The sequence below is a fragment of the Hevea brasiliensis genome, chromosome 13, assembly GCF_030052815.1.
Source record: "Hevea brasiliensis isolate MT/VB/25A 57/8 chromosome 13, ASM3005281v1, whole genome shotgun sequence".
Taxonomy (NCBI): domain Eukaryota; kingdom Viridiplantae; phylum Streptophyta; class Magnoliopsida; order Malpighiales; family Euphorbiaceae; genus Hevea; species Hevea brasiliensis.
In genome coordinates, this window is record NC_079505.1 from 71,090,220 (window position 1) to 71,112,460 (window position 22,241).

Sequence of the window (22,241 nt, forward strand, 5' to 3'; positions counted from 1 at the left end):
TTATAAAGAATAAACGCTGCTAAATGCGGCAGCCCCAGAGGGCAATATGGTCGTGTTATGTGCCGACTAATTACACGTGTCCATCCATCATTTGAAATAACTGCCTGCGGCTTTGAGAAGCAATCACGACGATCAAATAGCAACGGAGAGAAAAAGAGAGCGAGAGGGCGCCAAAATCTGCCCCGTCAGGTACTGATTTCTTCATTATTTATATTTATATCTTTGCAATTTCTAATATGATTTCTTCTGTTTCGATTTCTTGAATTTTTATGTTCCCCGTTTATTTATTTGGTGATAATTTTGTTGATCAATTAATTTTGTTGATCAATTACCTTAAATTATAGGTGTATGAATTTAGTTGATTGAATTTGTAAATTTGCATTAACGAGCTCGATTTAAAATTTTGATTCTTATTCTTCGAAATGGATGTGTGGAATTGGTTAATTGATTTTTGATGACGTTGACATGCAGATACTGATTTTTTCATGACCAAAATTCTGCCGACATTGTTAATCTTTTGGAGCTTTGAGGTCTTCTTTCATATAATCTCAGAAAGGTTATTTTGTTTTTCAATTGATTCCTTTTTTTTTTCACTTAAAAGAAAAAATTGAAGCAATATAATATAAGTTTATGGCTTAGACAATTCTGGGGTAAATAAGGAATTGAACAAACTTAGATAGGGATTGCAATACATTTGGTTGCTGAGAATACCAGAAGATAAAAGAGAAACACACACACACACACACACAGTCTTATTTTATTTTTATTTTGCTTTTTTTGGCTTGATGAGGAACAATTGGACTCAGCACCTTTTTGGGTAATCTACTTCACTCATAGTTCTGGTGTCTAGGGTCCCAATTGCTGAAATGTGAACAACCAGGAAACTGTGTTAGCAAAGGTCCTTTGTTTATTTATGAGTATGCTGTTAGAGGAATTTGTTCAAAATTTTCATTTTTCTCTTGTCCTTTGACAGTAAGGATACTTGTGCTATTCTCCCTTTATAAGAGTTCAAAATTGGAGATATATTTGACTTTTTGTCTATATATTTTCCAGTTTTCTTTCAAGAATTGTAAGGAAAGAAGGGGGCTGCTGGTCCAGTTAGGGCTGGCTACGTTTGTTCAATCACGGCTCTAAAAATAGAAACACGTATTAAGATTAGACGGGGAAGATCATGTGTACGAGCATTCCCTAAGTTTTTGATTGCATCCCCTTCATTTCACGGTGGTCGTGGTGCTCTACCTTCGGCTGGTGGGCATCCAGCAGATCTTACCTTCCTTGCCGGTGGTGGGTACTGATACAAGCGTCGGAGTAATTTGGCCTTCCTTCACTTGGAGGGTGCTGGAACAGCAATTTTAATATAGTATTTAAATTGATTTTCAATTTGAAAAATACTCTCTATTTAAGCATGGTTACAGTCAAACCACTTGCTGATAACAATTTACTGTTGAGGTGTGCAACTGAACAGTTGGGTTGTCCTCAATTCTGTTCCCAAGGTTAGTGTCGATTATCTCTTTATTTATTGCAGTTAACTGAAAGGTCATTTATTGGAGTTGAGATGTTATTCTTAGTCATATTACGTGTCCATCAGAAATATGCCTTTTGATGCTTGATTCTTACAGGCAGCCCTAATGAGCAATGCTTCTTTTGTTATTGTTCCTTCCTTTTATTAAAAAATTTTTTCGATTGTCACTGTGCAAGTTCATGTGTTTATATGTGTATTTTACCTATTCACATTCTGAACTTGACCATTAAATGGAACCCTATGACAGTTTTCAGCATGAAAATATAGCACTGAACTGAAGTCCTGTCAGCAATATTATTGTCAAAAAATATTTGCTTAAGATTTGTGAAACTGGTAAAGCATCTTATTTATAAGGTATTTAGTTTGGTTTCTCACTTTTTTTAATTTATTTATCATAGAAGGAGGTGCGCATAGGAAAATAATAAGAATAGAGAGTTTGGAGTTCAGAAAAAAGACAAAATGCATAATGCTAAAGAGCATAGTGGTCAAAAGGATGATTGTTAACAAATTTACTTTTCCTTGGTTTGAACCTGGAAACCTTTGAGGCAAAAAATGTTTGTTTAATGCCTTAGGATTTATCAATGCAAATCAATATATTTAGTGGACAGAATGTGTGACTTATAATCTACTAAGGAATTCTGTAACATGGTCAAAATTTCCATTTCTGCTACAAATTTCTTAGATAGGAATTGTTACCATGTAAAAGCTTAACATAAATAAGTCTTTGTGTGTGTGTGTGTGTGTGTGTGTGTGTATTTTAATGTTTAACACTTAAGAAGCCAATGGAACAGATCAAAGCATTATAATCATCATTGAAACATTTGTGAGTAATTTTTAACTGTAGTTGACGTTTGTTCTGGAGGGAGAGAAATTTGATGCAGTGAGGGGGAATTGTAAATTTTACATGATCTTTGGGTGCCAACCCTATTGCTATTGGCACCTTTTGTTGCAAGATTTATTTACTTTTGCATGAGAGAGAGGGAGAGAGAGAGGGAGGGAGAGAGAGAGAGAGAGTTCTTCATTGTTGAGAGGAAGACATGTGATAATAGAGCTAGAAAAACTTACAGTGCATGCTCGGATAGGAATATAGAATATCAAAAAATTAGTTAGATAGTGATGGTGATGAAACATGTGTTAATGGCAGTGGCTTTCATGGGATGAAGATGGGCCAATGGACATGGTAGTATTGTTGTGTGGTGAATGGTGTGGAACCGGTGCAATTGTGGTGACGGAATTTGTGAACTGATATTACTCTCTTGGTTCCAGCTAGAAGCATGATTCCTTCTGTTTTTACCAAATTCATGGTGGCTTTATATGTCTCAGTTAAAAATTTGTTTCGAAGAAATTTGTTTTGCATAGTGGCAGGTAACAATGATATGTGAACAGTTAACAATGTTATTGATTTATATGGCTGCTGCCACTTTTATTGACACCATATATTATCTGCAGTATATATTATTTCAACTCTTTTGGATAATTGGTTATGCGTGCTTTGTGTGGCTGATGTCTTACTGAGGATTGTTTAGCACGTAATGGAGAACCTTTTTCTTTCTCTAAACATGATTTGAATTTCTATGATCTTGCTTAGGTATCAAGATCCCTATTTATTGCTTTGGTACCCAATATCTCATTAACAATGGCCTGTTTGGGGGAATTTCAAACACGTCTGAAGAAGAACACTCTTTTTTGGATTCTCTTCTACTTGCACAGGTAAAGAAGAAGGTGTTTTAGGTCCTCTTCTTCTTGCACCTGTAGAACAAAAATGTTACCTGATTTCATAATGAGATGTAGCCATAATGTTTTCTTGTTGCTTTGCAGTGGGAAGAAAGAATGTTGAAAGGTCATTTCAAATATGACATAACTGCCTCTGAGATTAAGGTTTTTATATTTCTTTAGTAGTCTTCTTTTGCTGAGGCATAAGGTTGACTATAATGGAAAACTCAGTTAAATTTAAATTTATACAGATCATTAGGGGTAGAAGAAAGTTTCTTGCTCAGTTAAACAATGACTGGGGTATGGAGTGTTTCAAAGATCCTGAGAAGCTTAAGATGTGCCATGAAGAGGATACACTTGTGTTTGACCGGACAAAGCACTGTGAGGAATTACTCTTTTGCATTACAAACAGTGATAAGGCAGACTCTGAGCTTATTCCTTCAGCTGCCGTGCCTAATGATGCTATCTTGATTGTTATCAATGTAAGTCCGAGCATTGGGAGTTGGTCCTTTAAGTCAGCTTAAAATATCATAGAGGCTATATTTCATCATTACAAGAAAAATAAAAAAAAATGGTGCTTTTCATTCTCTTTACTTGTCCCGAAATCCTGATCATTCATGATATAAATATTTTCAATTCTAGTTTTAATCTCTGTTTTTTATTGTTTTGAATTTTTTAGTTCTCAATTCTGGTTTTTATGTCTTTTCTTTGATAAAAGATTTTTAGGGGGTATGCTAAGCAGGCTAACAATATATCTTCGAAATTTATTCTATTTACTTATCCATTTTAGGTTCTCTTATAAAGCCAAACTTGCAGTAGTCTACCATTTCACCATTCCTTGTCCTTACAAAGCTTCTTGGGAAGTTTATTGTGCATGTTGATTTCAATATATTTTACAATGTTAAAGATAATTGTTCTTTATTTGTTCTTATGTGTTGTTCTTTATTTGTTCTTATGTGTGACTTTAGATTGTTTGTTGTTTAAGGTAAACCCAGTTGAATATGGCCATGTCTTCCTAGTACCTCATGGCTTTGACAGTCTTTACCGGTTCCTGGATGCAAGATTCTTGGAAATGGTTGCAAGGGTTGCTGTTGAGATGAATAATTGTTCTTTTCGTTTGTTCTACAATTGTCCTGGTCATTCACGTCTATATTTCCAGGTACCATATTGCTTCTTGTCATGATAAAATGGCTTCCGTATGAAAGTTTCTTCATGCCATTTTTGAATCATGACAAGTAATGAGTTTTTGGATGCTGCTCATGTTTGTTCTTTATCACCAAATTTTCATTCTGTTCAATTCTTGGGAGGAATTGTGGGAAAATTTTGTTTGTTTTCTTTGGTGGTGCAGGCCTGCTATTTTCCAGATCTTTTACCAGTGGAGCACATGCCTGTTGATATCTTATTTGATGCCGGACAGGGTGGAATTCATATCTTTACTGTCATTGATTACCCCATCAAAACCCTCCTCTTTGAGAGTAACTGCAATTTTAAGATAATGGTGGAGGTTCTTGCTGAGACATGTTCTTGTTTGCTGAATAAGGACATCCAATATAACCTGATGATATCAGATTGTGGCAAAAAGTTTTTCTTGTTTCTTCAGGTAAGATGGCCACATTATTGTTCTATCTTGTATTTTATGCACTGTGGAGATTTGTTTGAGATCTATGTTTCCCTTGAATTAATCTCCCTTGTGGGTTAAAGGAGGTAACACCGCAGAGGTTTTTCTCCCCTGACATTTTACGTTGATATATATTGGTGGGGCTCTGCCAATTTAACTTGGTTTGCTTTGATTTACATGGCTATGACATCTGACTAGGTGCGAACATTTCTGGCATGCTCTAATCTGAAGGGGACTGACACACATGCACACATGTTGTGCACACACTCATAAAAAGAGAAAGAAAGAGATCTCCTTGGCCTTCTAAAGTTGATTTTTGAATTTCAAAATTATTTTGTGTTAGAATGGCGTTCCATATGTTTTATTTTATAATAAAGGAGTAGATTTTCTAAAGACATTTTATGGACCAGCACAGCAAGGGAAAACAAATACCAGGATTGTTTGATATATATATATATATATAAAACAAACTGTGGGGATAGAATTTAGAGCTTTAACTCAAATTTGGTATATACCAGCCTGTTATGGTGTGGAATTTTCAACCGTGTATATAATGTCCCATAGTAGTCTGTGTTCTGATTTACCTTATTTTTTTCAACAAATTATGAAATTGCCTACAATATTCACTTAATCTGTGCTGAAACTCAAATTTCTTTCTCTATCGTTGATTGTGGACTCATTACTCCCCCAGGCCCAAACATTGTCAACCTCCTGCAACCTTTCAGCATGGGAGTGTGGAGGCTATTTCTTGTTCAGGTCTAGGCAGGAATTCGACGAAGTTACAGAGGCTGCCCTACTTAAACGTCTAAGCACAGTCTCTCTTGATGATGAAGGCTTTGCAGCAGTTAAACGGCTCTGTTGCAGGATTGCAACTAAGATTGCAACTTGAACTTATTATCTGATGCACGTATGGGCAACAGATCTCCCAATATACAATTCGAAGTTGTCTGATGCTTATTTTCCCACTACCAAATTTCTTGTGCTTGGAACAAAGACTAGAACATTGATGGTCGGTTCTTGGAAGCTGGAGACATCAAGTTATCGCCAACATGTGCTATTACCAGGCTGTTCTTTCTCTGGTACTATAGTCTTTTGTGTGTCTATTGTGTAGTGCATTTTATCCAATTAGTTGGACTACCTTGCGTTTCAAGATTGTTCTGTAGCTGGAACTTAAAATGTATTCCAAATCTTAATAGTAAATTATTTTTGATTTCCAAATAATTAATTTCACAGGTAACGTCTTAACCCTCTTGCTATGAAATACTTGAAATTTTAATTTCTGATAAATTTTTTAGTATATAGAAAAGAGAAGAAATTTGAGCATCATATACATTAGGTGGTCAATGCCACTTGACAGTAATTCTTAAATATTAGTGGAATTACTATCATTTTCATCGACTCAAAATCCAATATGATTACTACTGGATTTTGGCTCATTAACTTCAAAAGTTCTTTGCTATTGATATTTTTATTCACGATTTGTTTTTATATACATACATTAATGGCTTCAAAATAAAAATAAAAAATAAATTAATTAATTAAATAAGCTATTGTACTTTTCGAGAAAGGCCAAACAAACTAACATCAAATTTTTTATCAAATAAGTCTATATTTTTTAGTTAAGGTTAAATAAGTTCATATTTAATAAAATGTTATTTTTTTTAATTTTTTAAATAATAAAATATTAAAAATTATAATTTTAATATTAAACAATTTTTTTTTTACTTTAATAGACAGCAGAGGAAAAATCTACACATTTATAAGCTAAACCAATATAAAGGAGAAAACTTAATACAGGAAAAAAAAAATGCCAATATACAGTTTCCTATAGGCAAAGGTGCATCTCTTTGCTTCTCCTTATCTACATAAGCAACTCAAGCGTAGCCCAAAAAAACAAAAGAAAAACTAATAATTGTGGTTCATTGATGCTAGGTACTCCAAAACTAAGAAAGTGTAGGACATCCTATACAAAAAAACTAAATAAAAAGGCTCTTCATATCGCCTTCAGTGCTGTTGTAACACACCAATCCTTTTACATATTGGACCATTGACTGGCAAATGATAATATCTTCTCTGCCAAAATTTGTAGCAACATTGTTTTATAAGGCATCGACTTACTTGGAATAAGCCCCTCCAGAAAAGCTGTAGCAATAGAAGATTCTGCAGCAGAACCAAAAAGTATTGGGCAGTTCTATCCGTTTAACAAAAAGGATCTGCAGAGAGGTTATAAATTTCCAGTAAAATTATTAAGTATTAAAAAAAATATCAGTTTGCTCAAATGTATAGAACGTCAAGTTAGATGACGGTTCAAGATAGAAGCATGACACCAATAAGCCACTAATTTTGAAAATATTACCTTGCATAAGTAGATCAAATTGGTTTAACAGATTCTCCACTTAATTCTCTTCTAACCAACTTTAGAATTTCCATAATCTGCAATTATCAAAATGAAAGACTCAATGAGTAAACGGATTTTATTTTATTTTCTAAGGAAAAATGAAAATTAATATTAATTTTAAGAATATACTGGGCATCACACCACTAGTGATGCATAACCATAAAGAAGATGAGTTCTAGTAAAAAAGCCACCAAAGAAAAACCTACTTATTAAGTTTTCCAGGGTTGAGATGTACAGAGATTTTTATTGGTAGCAATTTTATATCCCTCTTTTCCCCTTCTCAAGTCACTGGATGAACACAGTTTAACACATGTGGAAAGGTGAATTTTCTTTTTCTTTTGAATTGTCATAGCGCATATACAAAGTCTGTCCCTGGATAAAGGTAAGTAGGTAACCACAAAAAAAGCTTTCTCTTCATACCTATCTTATCATTAACAACTTCAAGGAAGCAATGAACTCAACCACATAAACAGACACAAGTGCGTGCACACAAAATAGTATTACATAACATCATTAGTGTAACCAACAGAAGAGAAGTATCTTACTCCAGGATAGTGTTGCAATATCGGAGAATAATGATCTAGTGCTATGTATATTTTTTCGAGAAGGCTTAGAAGAGTATCCACCTCGTCACCTAAAAGATCAACCTGAGATTCAAGACAAATCCATTAAACTAATTGAAAAGATGTGCTGCACACACAACTAACAATCATAAATTATTTGTAATTAAAAATGACGTATCAATAGATACTTTAAAAAAATTATTTTTTTTAATTAAAAAAATGCAGAGACAGCACTATATTGGTAAAGTATACATTAGATAGCTCATTAGACACAAACAAGAAAGTCGCATCATAAATTTTCTATTAAATAAGACAAACTAGAAATTTGCTGTAGCACCATTTCATAACAGGGGACAATGACCATATTTTTATTTGAAACCGTGCCGCTATGTCAAACACAAAAGATGTAACCAAGCATCACCTTCAATTCCTTATATATGCATTTTAGGCGATGGAATTCTTTTTGAGACCATCACGTCAAGATGAAACACATAAATAAGCATGACATTTAATATGTAATTTTAGCATACCTCAGCTTCAGCCTTTTGAAGGTCTGAACACCTCTTTTCAAGCCTCTGCTTGTACAGCAACCCTGTCTTTTTAAGTTTGATAGCTTTCTGAATGAGAGAACTCAATTGAGAGCTCAAAGTTTCCAACCTGGAAAAGAAGCCATGGAAATGTTGTGGCTTTTGTATTAATAAACTTTAAGTTACATGTTCCCTCAACAAACTTATAAGTGGTTGTGTAGTTAAAACTGAAGATGGAGGCTCACAAACTGACAATTAAACAAAGATGGATTCAAAACAGCAACAATAAATTGAGGCGGTCAATATGGAAAGTATAAATACATCAAATCAAGACAGTAAATCCATAATTTTTAGACATCATTAGCATTAATCAATTTAAAACTAAAATAATTAGGATCCTGAATAGACATATGCAGTGTGGCTAATTATAGTAGGATCCTGAATTGGTTGGGAGAAAATGGATATGGAAGTGTAGATTAATTACTCTCCCTCACTTCAGTTAAAACTTCACTATTTGATGATTTTAGCTCAAGAAATGAACATGTTTGAAGATGGAAAATTTGAGATGGGAAATTTCAGAGAAGCATATGAAGAAGTGTAGAAACTAGAAACAGAATAAGCTCCCTGCCTCTCTGCACCAAAAATAAAAAAAAAACTTTTTATCTGCCCATGTGGGTAACACCGTTACCCGTTAAGTAATGGTCGTTGCTAATTACAAATTATTTCCACCATTATTTAAAGAGGATATCAGTAACAGTACCCTCAAAAACCTGTAAATAACGTAATGGCTATTATTTAAAACTATTGAGTGAATAGAGTGGATGCTAAAAAGATAAAATCTTCAATGGTAGGTCATAATTGTCGACTTGCATGCTTAATTATGAAATATGGAAAATAGAAAGTAAACATGCAACTGGCCAAAAAAAAAACATAGGCATTCTCAAGTAAATAAAAGTGGAAAATATAGATATGGAAACCAAGCGCAAAAAAAGTAAGTGATTTACTCAAGGGATCATCACTTGAGAGCTTTCTCAATCAGTTTTCGGTAATGCATTAAATCTTGCAAGTCAGGACAAATTAGCATTATTTACATTATGCAAATATCAAGAACCTCGCTAACTACATAAACGTTAAGCATTTTTTTGGCAAGTTTGCTTTCAGGAAAATTCGAGGTAACAATCATGATAGCAAATATACCATAATTCAATTTCAATATATCTTAGATTTAAACCAAAATCCAGCCCCAAGCCATTCTACCTTTGCCACCACCCAAACAGTGAATTCAAGACAGCATGATCATATTTTGCTACACAACAAAACTCAAGTATATAAGAACTCCAACATTAACAAAATAAATATAGCAAAAATCAAAAGAAAGCTATCTCTCACACAGCTTATTGAGCTAGATATCATTGAGATCACAAATCAAGATTGCAGGAGATTCTCAGATACTTTATTAAATTTGTTTAAGTTCTAGAAATTAATGGATGTTGAATTTCACGTAACAATTACATGGATTAAATGTACACATACCATTTCCATCTCCCATAACAAAGGGCCAAAGTCAGTCATGATGGCAATTCACATGTATGCATGCATAGGGCTTTTAAGTCAGAAAACACAGACATCCTATAAAACTTAATTTTCTAGAGTCTCTAACATCTGGTTCCATGTTAGAAAACAGAACCTAAAGCTTGCATGTACTTATATCTCAATACAGAACACCTCAAGAAAAAACTTAAAAGTTCATATAAAATGGCAATAACTAAGTACCTCAAGCTATTCATTTTAATATCTTCAGTTGCCCGGTATTCAAAATCATTAACTGCTTTTTCCAATCCTTGGATAAGAACAATAGTTGAATTCATTTGCTTCCTATATTCTCTTTCTCTTGCCTCAGCTGATGATATAGTATTCTGATACTGTTGGGAAGTAGAAAGAAGCAAACTTTTCTCCTCATCTGCTTCTCTTAACTTCTTCGTTACTATCTCAAGCTGCTGAGTTGTCTGAAGCCTTAACTCATCAAGCTCTTGAGAAACTAACTCAACTTTCTCCTTCTCTTTCGTCAACACCACCGCTGTTTCTTGAATCAAATTGCCTTTTTCTTCAATCGCTGCCCTTAGTAAGAGCATCTTTTGCTCCAATTTTTCTCTCTCAGCAATATTCAATCTCAATTCCTTTTCTTTTTCCAAAGCTTGCATCTCAAGGGATACTCGGACTTTACTTTCATTCATATATTTCAGGTTCAAGGTACCAACTTTCTCCTCAGCTTCCTTGAAGGATTCTCTAAAAATAACTTCGCATATCCCTTGCATGATAATGGACTCTATAACTGAATCTTCAATCTCTAAATTACCAGTAGGCTCAGCATTGCGAGTAGCTTCTTTGAATATGATTTCATAAATTCCATCCATGATGTCATGCTCGATATCTAACTCTTCTATGAAGCTTTTCATTTGGTTGACCATCTCCTTGAGAAGGAATTTATAAAGATCATCACTGATTGAAGCTTCAATGTTTGCATCTTCGATAACGCATTTAAGATCTTCAAACATTCTTGATAACTTCTCCTCTGCCAAAGAGTGTTCTTGTATTTTCTCTGCAGCATCAGAAACTTGTGAGGAAAGACATTTAATTTCCTTTTTCTTATCCAAGAGCAAGTCTCTTAGTTGGCGATTTTCTAAACAAAGTGATTCCAGTCTATCCTTCAAATTGTTTAGACAATCTCCATTGTTACTAAATGAAGGCAGTTTCTCATTTTCCATTAGAATGCCATCCAATTTTAGAATGACCTCTGGTATCTTTTTCCTCAACGAATCAAACTCCTTATCCTTCCTCACTGGCACAGAAGAACCCCTTTCCTTCAAGTACTCCCTCTTCAAACTGAAAAATTCTTCTGTCATTTGTTGCACTTTTAACTCATGGTCTCTCCTTATTTTAGTCATCTCAGACTTAAAATAATTAAATAATTCTTCCTTTGAGAAGTGCTTTAGTTGTGCATAATCCATATTTTCTGGAACAACAGTTATTGAATCATCATGTTTGCCATTTCCTTCCCAAAGTGAAGTGGACGAAATATGATTAACTGAAGCCTTTCGGTGCTCCAAGGAACCATGTGAAATTAAATGTCCACTTTCAGGAACAGACAATGATTTAGAGATGGCATCTAACTCCTGACGGAAACTTGTAATCTCTTTGATCTTTTCAAGCCAATTTGCACTCTCATTACCATAAGATTTAGCATTTTGGTCCCACAGTCTCTGTTCAAACTCTTCTTGAAAACTCTGAATACAATTCTTGATCGCTATTCCTTCAATTTCTGCTTGAAATTCTCTCTCCTGCCGCCAGTCAAAGTGCAATGACTTGGACAAGCAAACCATATCTTCTGCATGCACGAAGGCAGATTCCAGAGTAGTTCTAAGACCATCAAGTGCCCTATCCACATCAATCCATTTTTCGGGCATGTTTTCCTCTAGAATACCACTCAATCCCAAAGAACCAGAACCCTTCCTAATCCTGTCAATTTCTTTCTTGAGCTTTTTAAATTGATCTTTCGCTGCAATTTTAAGGTTGCCCAAAAAATCTTGTAATCTCTCATGATCTACTGTGCCATTTGAATGGGAAGAATAAAGCCCATATTTTCTGCTCTTTTGTTCATGGCACATCATTGAATACCTCATGGATTCATTTCCATCTACACCCACATGGTAAAGATGTAACGTCTCTTTTAATTTAGCCAACTCTGATTCTTTCTGAGCAATCTTTTCTGCTGCCTCCTGTTCAACAGCACATATCATACCCTTGACAACTGAATCACTCACCATTCTTGACACAACCAACCGCTCCTTTATATCTTCCCAATATGTCTCCAGATCATTAAGGATGTCCACACCCAGATTCTCATTCTCCTCATCAGTGTCACGATGCTGCACTGTACCACTGTTGCATGAACTGAGACCAGCATCCATATTGATTGACGTCTCCAAAAACTCTGGACTCTCCATCCACTTTCAATGAAACACAAACACCACCAAAACTCAAAGTTACAATGCAGAAGAACAAGCTAAATTACCCATAAAAGCTTCAACTCATAAGAATCCATGCCAAGAATAAGAAAATCTGCCAAATTTTAAAGTAACAAAAAAAGAAATTTGTTAATAGGCAACACAGAAAATCGACAATCAGACAACCAGCAAGCCAATGATGATAATTTTATTAGCTCAATCTATGACAGATAAAACAGAGAAAAAATAAAAAGATATAATCTTTGGAGGGTTGAGCTTTCATCTGACTTGACAACCAGGAAATAACCCCAACAGAGACCGAGCTTAATTCAGCTCATTAGCTATGTTAGGGGGGGTGTTTACTCAAAATAAATTAAAAAAAAAAAAAAATCTCCTTCAGTCCCAGCAACAAAGAAAGTATCAATACAAACTGAGTTAACATCAAATTCCATGCTAAAACTGATTTTCTTAGGCTTAAATTAACACTTCAAGTGACAAAAAAATTCACTCTATAACTAACCAAAACAGGAAAACAGAAAATTGAGATATAATTTTTGTTCGCTTTTTCCTCCATTTTCTCAGGTCAACACATAACTTCAAGTGAACTAAAAAGAATTAAGCTCAAAATAAACTTGCTTAAGCTTAATCAACACTTCAAATGAGAAAAAAAAACAAACAGAAATGAAAATTAAACAACAAAAAAAATTACAAAAAAAAAAAGAGGCTAAAGAGCAAACTCACAGGTTCTGGCGACCAATCTGAGAAAATAAAAACTCAAAATTCAGGAAAGAAAAAATCAAGAAGCGCTTGAAAATCCCAATACAGCCACTGAATTTAGTTAAAAAAAGCTGCTTCAAAGGAAAGGTTCTACCTTTCCCCTCGTCTGTGGTGTTTTTTTTTTTTTTTTCTTTTTTTGGGGAGTTTTTAGGGTTTATTTTTGAGATGACACAGAAAATTTATGAAGACTGAAGAAGGAGGGATTTGGTGAGCGGGAGTAGAAAAGAAAACACGTTAACCCTCAGGAAACGTTTTATTTACGGCGTCTGCCATTTTGACTTATCCTTCAATCAATATATAACAATTTTGTTCATATGGGATAAATATCTTGGTTTTGTTACGCTAGCATTTATTTATATTTTTTGTTTTGCCAGCTGGCATTTATTTATATTTTTTTTATTTCTTTATATTGATAGTCATACATACCAACCTCACTTTCTTTATTTATTTTTTTATTTTCATCTTAAATTAATTATTATTTTTATGCACACAATCACTTTCTTATAATATTATGCACACAATCACTTTCTTATGGTATTTTAATTTAGCTTAAATTAACTTATAATTTACTGATATGTTTTATATATTTTTCATGATGTACTAAGAAATCATATAATATATAGTTTTTGAAGGATTAAAAAAAGGAAGGTTTGGTCCCACATATGAAAAAGATAATTAAGGATCCTATGCAATTATATAGTAGTAATATGAATATTTTAATTATGTGATTAATATTCTTAATAAGGAGAGAGGAATGAGAATCAACCCATTAATCCATTTTATTTAAATTAGAATCAAAATCAATATGTTATTGGCATGCAAGCAATGCATAGCTTAGAAAATAATTAAAGAATCTTTAAGAAATACCAAATTCAATTAGAATACGGCTATAAAAAGTTTGAGTTCATATAAAAGATAGCTCATCAATCATTAAATTAAATAATTATATATAAATTTATGCACTTTATATATAAATTTTAATTAATTTTACATGTATTTTAATATAATATTTAATTTAACGAACGTATTGTTAAACTCATTTTATATGAGTTCGAACTTATATTATTTGTATATTTAATTAATCATACTAATTAATTATTTTTTTTTTTTTTTTTTTTGCAACCATGTGCATCATAGTAACTAGCTTTATTTTCTTTATGGTCAATCTTGTCTTTTTAGTAGATGGGATCCAAGGAGCAAGTTTGAATAATTTTTAACAAGCAATCAATTAAGGACTTCCTCTATGAAATAATAATCACAAAGTGAACTAGCTTAAAAAAAAAAAATCCAATAAAGCAATTCCATTGTGAAGTCCCACTCATAAAGTGAAGTGGACAAGAATGCTTTGGAGGATTACTTAGCTCTTACTTAATTTCTTGTATTTTTTTTTTCATTGAAATATTTCATATAATTAAACTCCCTAATCTTAGTTGACAAAGTTATTAAATTCTTCAAAATACAAATTTGAATTTTTTTTTATTTTTTATTTTTATAATTTATCTAAATAAGCTCTCTAATATTGCACATTTGATTATGTATATAGAAATGATAAAAAGGGTTGAATTAAATAAAGGAGATGTATATGATTTCTTTTTTATTATTATTATTTTTCAATTTGTTGATTATAATTAATACTCAAAAATATTGTTAATTGTAATTGATTTTCTTTCTTATTACCTTAAACAAGATTATTTTTGTGATTTTTTTTAATTAAAAGTTTTTTAAAAAGGAAAGTAGGTTTTAATCAGAGATGGGAGTTAATAAATAAATTTTATAAAAATTTAATCCAATCACATAAAAAATAAAATAAAATAAAAATTTAATATAAATAAATCAAATCACATTAAATAAAAATATATAATTACTTACATAGGATATTTATACAAAATATATATAATTTTGATCCGCTTGATTAATTTATTATTTTTATTATAAAAATCTTAAAAATTCAAATTAAAATAAAAATAAAAATAAACATATTGTATCAATTATTTCATCAAATTTTTTAATTTTATATTGAATAATACTCACCTAAAATTAAGCTATTAAAAATAAAAACTCAAATTATATCTGTCAGATAAGTTATATGTTTTTAACTACTAAACAAAATTAAACTAGCTAATTATTTCCCATTATCAATATTAAAGATTAATATGAAGATGTCAAACATTACATAGAGTCCTACTTTATCACCTATTAATTTAAAGGGTATTATATAAGTAAGTCTTGTGATATAGTAAAATTCAAAAATTAGTTTTTAATATGTTTTCAATAGTAATTTGATTTTCAAGATTTAATTATGTTAATAATTTTAAACTTAAAATAATTTAATACATAAAGTTTTATTTTATCAGTAAAATAGTTTTTATACTTAAATTTTATATTTAAATAATTATTTATTTAATATTTAAAAAATTATATGAAATTAATTAATATTTTATTTTTTTGGCAATCATGTACATCACAGTAACTAGCTTTCCTTTATTTTTGGTCAATCTTGTCTTTTTAGTAGATGGGATCCAAGGAACAAGTTTTCATATTTTTTAACAACCAATTAATTGAGGACTTCCTTCATAAAATAACAACCACAAAGTCAACTAGCTAAACAAGAAAAAATCTAATAAAGTAATTCCATTGTGAAATCCCACTCATAAAGTGAAGTGGACAAAAATGCTTTGGAGGATTACTTAGCTCTTACTTAATTTCTTGAATTTTTTTATTTAAATAATTCATATAAACTCCCTAATTTTAGTGGACAAAGTTTTTAATTTCTTAAACATACAACTTTGAATTTATTTATTTATTTATTTATATAAGTAAGCTCTTTAATATTGAGCTTATAAGTGTATGAAAATGATAAGAAGGGTTGAATCATATGTTGAGAGATGAGGGTTGGTGAAGAAAAGGAGATGTAGATATTAAAGAAATTTTTTTATATTTATTTACAGCATTAAAAATTAATAACTCAAAATAAAGTTCAAGAATTTTATATTTTTTAAGTTAAATTTGAAGGATTTATATATTGATTTATGGCATTGTGATCCGTCTAATTTTATCTAAAAAAATATCTTAATTAATAATCTACATAAAAAAATTATTTTAATTTGAAATTTATATATTAAAATTTTAATAATTTTATAAAACATTTAAATTATATTTTATATAAAATAAAATATATTAAAATTTACTAAAACACAATTATATACTATTAAAACCTATATTATTAGGAATTGAATAAATGGGGTATCCGTAAAAATGTGATTCTGCCGCCATCTCTAATTATGTGTAAAAATGATAAAAGGAGTTGAATTATATGTTGAAATATGAGATTTGTATATGATTTATTATTATTATTATTATTATTATTTTAATTTGTTGATTGTAATTAATACTCAAAAAATTGTTAATTATAATTATTTTTTTTTACCTTAAATAATATTATTTTGTGCATTTTTTTGGTACGTTATAAGTTTTTAAAAAGGAAGGTAGGCTTTAGGTAGAGATGGGAGTTAAAAAAAATAAATTTTATAAAAATTTAATTCAATGAAACAAAAAAATAAAATATAATCTAATTAAATCAAATTAAATTGAATAAAAATATATACTAATTTCTATAAGATGTTATTTATATAAAATATATATAATTTTGATCCGTTGGATTAATTTATTGTTTTTATTATAAAAATCTTAAAAACTCAAATTAAATTAAAAAATTAATTTAAAGTGTAATATACAACTTAGGTCATGAGATATGATAAAATCTAAAAATTAGTTTTTAGTATTTTTTTAATAATAATTTAATTTTTTAAATTTAATTATGTTGATAAATTAATCTATATTACTATCTATTTTTTTAATTTAAAATAATTTAGTATTTAAAGTTTCATTTTATCAGTAAAATAGTTTTTAAATTTAAATTTTACATTTAAATATCTATTTATCTTGTATTTAAATAATTATAAAAAAATAATTAATATTTTATTTTATTTTGTTTGGCAATCATGCCCATCACAGTAACTGACTTTCCTTTTTTTTTGGTCAATCTTGTCTTTTTAGTAGATGGGATCCAAGGAACAAGTTTGTATATTTTTTAACAACCAATTAATTGAGGACTTCCTTCATAAAATAACAATCACAAAGTGAACTAGCTAAACAAAAAAAATCCAATAAAGTAATTCCATTGTGAAATCCCACTCATAAAGTGAAGTAGACAAAAATGCTTTGAAGGATTATTTTTTTTTTTATATTCATTTTCAATATTAAAAATGAATAACTCAAAATAAATTTCCAAGGGTTTTATATTTTTTAAGTTAAATTTGAATGACTTATATTTTGATTTATGGCATTATGATTTCATTTGAAATAAATTATTTGTAAGAAAAGAATTTAATTGAATTTTTATATAATCAAGCTTGATTTTTATTTTTGTAAAAATATTTTTTTTAATTAAAAATAATTGAATTATTTTAATTCCTAAATTTTGGAGAATTAATTATTTAGTTCTTAAGTTTTGCATTATGCTATATTTAGTCCATGAGTTTTGAGAAATTAATTATTTAGTTTCTGAATTTTACACTATATTATGTCATAGTTTCTGTAATTTTAATATATAAAACAATTTAATCATACGGTTTGTTTTATATATAGTCCAAAATCGAGAGACTAATGTGTAATATAGTATAATATTAAATAATTATTTTTCTAAAATTTAAAAACTAATATGTAATATAAAGCAAAACTCAAAGACCAAACTATAAATACCCTTTTTTTAATATTTCAATTTGTTAATTATAACTGATACTAAGAAAAATTGTTAACCATAATTAACTAATATGTAATATAGTGTAAAATTGATAGATTAAATAATTATTTTTTTAAAATTCAAAAAATTATGAGTAATATAAAATAAAATTTAGAGACCAAATTGTAAATACTCATCTTTTTTTTTTCAATTTAATGATTATAATTAATACTAAAAAAAATTATTAATTATAATTGACTTTCTTTTTTATTACACTAAACAATAATATTATGCCAATTTTGATTTTTTGGATAAGTTATAAGTTTTTAGAATGGTAGGCAGGTGTTAGGAAGAGATGGGAGTTAATAAATAAATTTTATAAAAATTCAATTGAATCAAATAAGAAAATATGAATTAAATTAAATTTAAGTAAACCTAATTAAATAAAAATTGAATTATTTTAGTTAATTTGATTTAGTGCATTGGTTTTTAGTAAAATATATACTTATTTTTATAATATATATATATATATATATATGATTTTGACCAATTTGATTATTGTAAATTTTATATTGAATAACATACTTGCTTAAAATTAAGCCATTAAAAATCGGTGTGTTAGTTGAGATAATTAGCTGTAGATAAATTAAAAAAAAAAAGTCTCACAACTTATATGATCATATATTGAATTCTTAACTTACAATATAATAAAATAAACAATCAATTATTAGGTTATTAACTTAATGTCATATTGAGTGTACTTTGAATGTAATTTGAGAAATAACCAGTCAATGATGAAAATTCCATATGCTCTACTAAGTTTAGAGGGGAAAAAAAAAAAAAAATATATATATATATATATATATATATATATATATATATATATATATATATATATATAGTTTATAGACTTCGGTGCATTATATAAAATTATCTATATCTAATGCCATGTTATGTAATATTAATTATTTTAATAATTATTAATTTTTTTAATCATTATTAATTATTTTTCTAATTATTAATTATTATATATTAATTGTAGCAATTAGTAATTTATATGGTAATTTAAAATAAAAGTGTTTGATATAAATAATTATTAAATTAATTATTAAATGTAAAAATAGCGGTACAGTCTTATTGATTTTAGTCAAAACGCTCATTCAATTTTTAAAAGTTATGAGAATTAATTTTTTATAAACCATTCTTTTAACATATAAATACTAATATAAATAAAAGAGATGGTGTTTCGGTTAAATTATCTTAAAAGTTATTCTCGATCAGGACCTAAATAATCTCATTCAAAAAATGTCTTAAGCTTTGACTTCGATATAAATACAGTAGTGCTTATATATGTATATATATGGTGAAATATTATCTGTCAAATGAATAGTCAGCATGATCAATTTTCTTCAGAAAAAAAATATATTATTTTTAATTATTAAGATTAAGAATTAGATGAAGATTTCAAACATTGCATAGGAGTCATACTTTGTCACCTGCCCAGCCCTATGAAAGCTAGAAGGAAGTGCAGCTCACTTGGGTTGGGCCACAGGAAAAATTTTCCCTTTCAAGCCCAGCTATTTCATGCATAGGGCAAAATCCTCATTTTTTTTTTTATAAAATAGGAAAAAAAAGGAAAAAAAAAAAAAGTTAACCAAAGATCTTAAATATATCAATTTTACCACTTCATTTTTGTGCCTCACAAAATCATTCATAAAATTGGAAGCTAATTTTACGAATCGTCCCTCAAATTTTGAAATTATTACATTTTTATCCTTCATTTTTAATTTATTTCCGTAACTCAAATATAACTCATATTGAGCATTAACAAATTATATATATATATCTTAAATATAATTTATATAATAAAAAGTATTATTAATTAATTATTTTTATTTTAAATATTATAATATTATTTAAAAAAAATAGATATAATTGCTTATGCATGTATCGTTTTAGCATATGGTTAGTTATACAAATATAGGTGGATATAACATGCTATAATACATTAATATATATGGACACTTTTGAATAATTTACGATATACAGTTGCACTACATATTTAAATAATTATTTTTTTATAAATTAAAAAGAGTAAAATTTTATTATAAGTGAAGGTGCAAACACATTGAATCTATTAAATAATTTCATTATATATATATATAATTTTTTTATTTATTTATTAAAAAAAATGTAAGAAGAGAGAGGATGGTAACGGGTTAAATTTTTGTCATTACTATCTAACCGAATTCTAATAAAATAAGTTTAAATAGTGCATAATTAGATTTGTGATAAATTCAGATTTGAAAAATAATACCCATTAAATATTTGAATCTAGTTTTAGTTTTATATGCTAGGTGTTGGTATCCGTTATCCGAATTCGTTTATATAAATATTTAATTAAATATAAAATATTTTTTTTAATTATAATATTTATAACTTTTATATTTTTGTTTTAAATAAAATAGATTTTGAATATTTATGAAATTATTAAATTTTTAATATTTAAATTATTAATAAAAAATTTTATATAAATTATTAATTAAAATATATAAAATTAAATAAATTTTAATATTTTTTAAATAATTGATAATAAATTTAATTAATTTTAAAATAAATTTAAAATTTAAAAATATTAATAAGATTTAAATTTGAGGAAGGTACACTAATCGTTACTATCCCTAACCTGCAGCCAGGCGCATGGCAGCAAGTATAAAATTTTTGAAGAAGCGAGAATTGATAAGAATTTTTAAAATTATGTGTATAAATAAATAAATAAATATATATATATATATATATATATATATATATATATATATATATATATAAAAGATCGAGTCAACTTAGAATAAATAATTGAAACAATCCACAAATTTCACTTAATTCTATCGTTTAGTTGCTAACAAAAATATCGAAAAATATAGATTATCGACAATCACTTATCTATTATAATTTCTCATATTTCTAGATATAATGGTTGTTAACATATTATTTTATATAATGATTATAAATAAAAATTAACATATTTATAATATTATAAAATATAAAATTAATATAAATAAGTTAAATTCGAACACAATGAGTTAAGTTAATGAACTTAAATAAATGAGCTAGATCCTTTAACCTAATGAAATAAGCTAAGAAACTTGCAAAAGAATTAAATCATATGAGCTTATAAATGAGTCCAATAATTTAATGAGTTCACTCACAAATCTAATAAACATACCAACTCATGAGTTGATTTAATAAACTAACTCATATGTATATGTTGTGAGCTAATTTTTAAGGTAGAGTTAGATAGGTTCATATTAATTGGTATCAAAGCTTCATGACTCTATATGAGTTGATGGGCCATGCACAAAGATTTTCTGACGTTTTTCGGGAGAGGTCAGAATGAATAAGTTATAACCTCGATTGTTTCAAAAGGATGTTTAATTTAAAGGGGTCGGGAATGATGCATCCCTTATCGATTTTGTAGGGATGTCATAGGTATTATATATTCCCTTACAAGTTAGTTTTTGAGGTAGAGTTAGGCAGATTTAACTTAATATAATATTTGAATCTCATCACCATTAGCTTGTAAAAATGAATTGATAGTTTTTTTTTTAATGATATCAGAATCAGCTCTGCATTGTATTCTTCACGTGCCTTGAGTTTTATCATATTTATTGCCACATATTAATAAAGTCCGATACTGTATCTATCTAGTCTAATCTATGCTAATTTTCCACCATATTAATAATTTAAGTTTTTTTTTTTTCAACTGCATGCCATTGCATTACAAGGCCCAGACAAGCAGGAATAAACTAACATTGGTCCAAGAAAATGAAGGCCCATAACCCATCCCCATAAAGATACCCCAAACCAGAAACCACTCTAGACAAAACCAACTCACAGGATTAGATACCAATCATGGAAAACCCATTCAACACCACTGGACCGCCTAAAGCCGAAGATAGAGTAGAAGACCAGGAAGAAAATAGAAGCTTTAGTGCCTGAAAAACTGCAAAAACACAGAAGACAAATCCCCGTCAACCAAGCCAACCGAAAACTAGTTAAACTATAGCATTCCAAGAGGTGGCGGTGGCCATGATAAGTAGAGATAAAAGGCGTTTCAGTCTTTCATAGTTTTGAGTCGGCCTTAAGCATAACTAAAGCAGTGGACTTCTCATTGTTCCACAACCTCCCCCACAATTGAAACAGTCCCAGTAGCCAGCACACAGGCCTCGCCGGTTACCCACTCCACTCTCACCATTCTTCACACTTCCACCGGAAAACAAAACATCTACCGCTTCTGTTATATCAAAGGGGAAGGGAAGCCCACTGAAAAAGCTTGGCTTGTATCGAGAGAAAAGGAAGCAAAACCATATATTTTGAA

The 22,241-nt window shown here is 29.3% G+C and overlaps 2 protein-coding genes across 5 annotated transcripts; one reads left to right on the top strand and one right to left on the bottom strand.

Annotated features, from left to right (window-relative positions):
* Nucleotides 1–77: 77 nt before the first annotated feature.
* Nucleotides 78–6,098, top strand: LOC110648027 (GDP-L-galactose phosphorylase 1). 3 transcript variants are annotated; one of them, XM_021802109.2, is made up of 9 exons: nt 78–189; nt 472–556; nt 1,054–1,493; nt 3,111–3,232; nt 3,341–3,400; nt 3,487–3,717; nt 4,221–4,394; nt 4,584–4,835; nt 5,545–6,098. In XM_021802109.2, exons 3-9 carry the CDS (start codon nt 1,406–1,408, stop codon nt 5,740–5,742), a joined length of 1,125 nt encoding a protein of 374 aa, XP_021657801.2. In that variant the 5' UTR covers nt 78–189; nt 472–556; nt 1,054–1,405; the 3' UTR covers nt 5,743–6,098. The 3 variants fall into 3 exon arrangements, with proteins under 3 accessions (XP_021657801.2, XP_021657804.2, XP_021657803.2); XM_021802111.2 differs by having other exon boundaries at nt 93–189; nt 472–530; XM_021802112.2 differs by lacking the exon at nt 472–556 and having other exon boundaries at nt 86–189.
* Nucleotides 6,099–6,594: 496 nt separating this feature from the next.
* Nucleotides 6,595–13,330, bottom strand: LOC110648023 (WPP domain-associated protein). Of its 2 annotated transcripts, none has more exons than XM_021802100.2 (6): nt 13,087–13,330; nt 10,115–12,460; nt 8,345–8,471; nt 7,797–7,898; nt 7,210–7,286; nt 6,595–7,066 (listed from the first exon to the last, which is right to left on the bottom strand). In XM_021802100.2, the coding sequence occupies exons 2-5, from the start codon at nt 12,343–12,345 to the stop codon at nt 7,224–7,226; spliced, it is 2,523 nt and encodes an 840-aa protein (XP_021657792.2). In that variant the 5' UTR covers nt 12,346–12,460; nt 13,087–13,330; the 3' UTR covers nt 6,595–7,066; nt 7,210–7,223. The 2 variants fall into 2 exon arrangements, with proteins under 2 accessions (XP_021657792.2, XP_021657794.2); XM_021802102.2 differs by having other exon boundaries at nt 10,115–12,348; nt 13,087–13,313.
* Nucleotides 13,331–22,241: the final 8,911 nt, after the last annotated feature.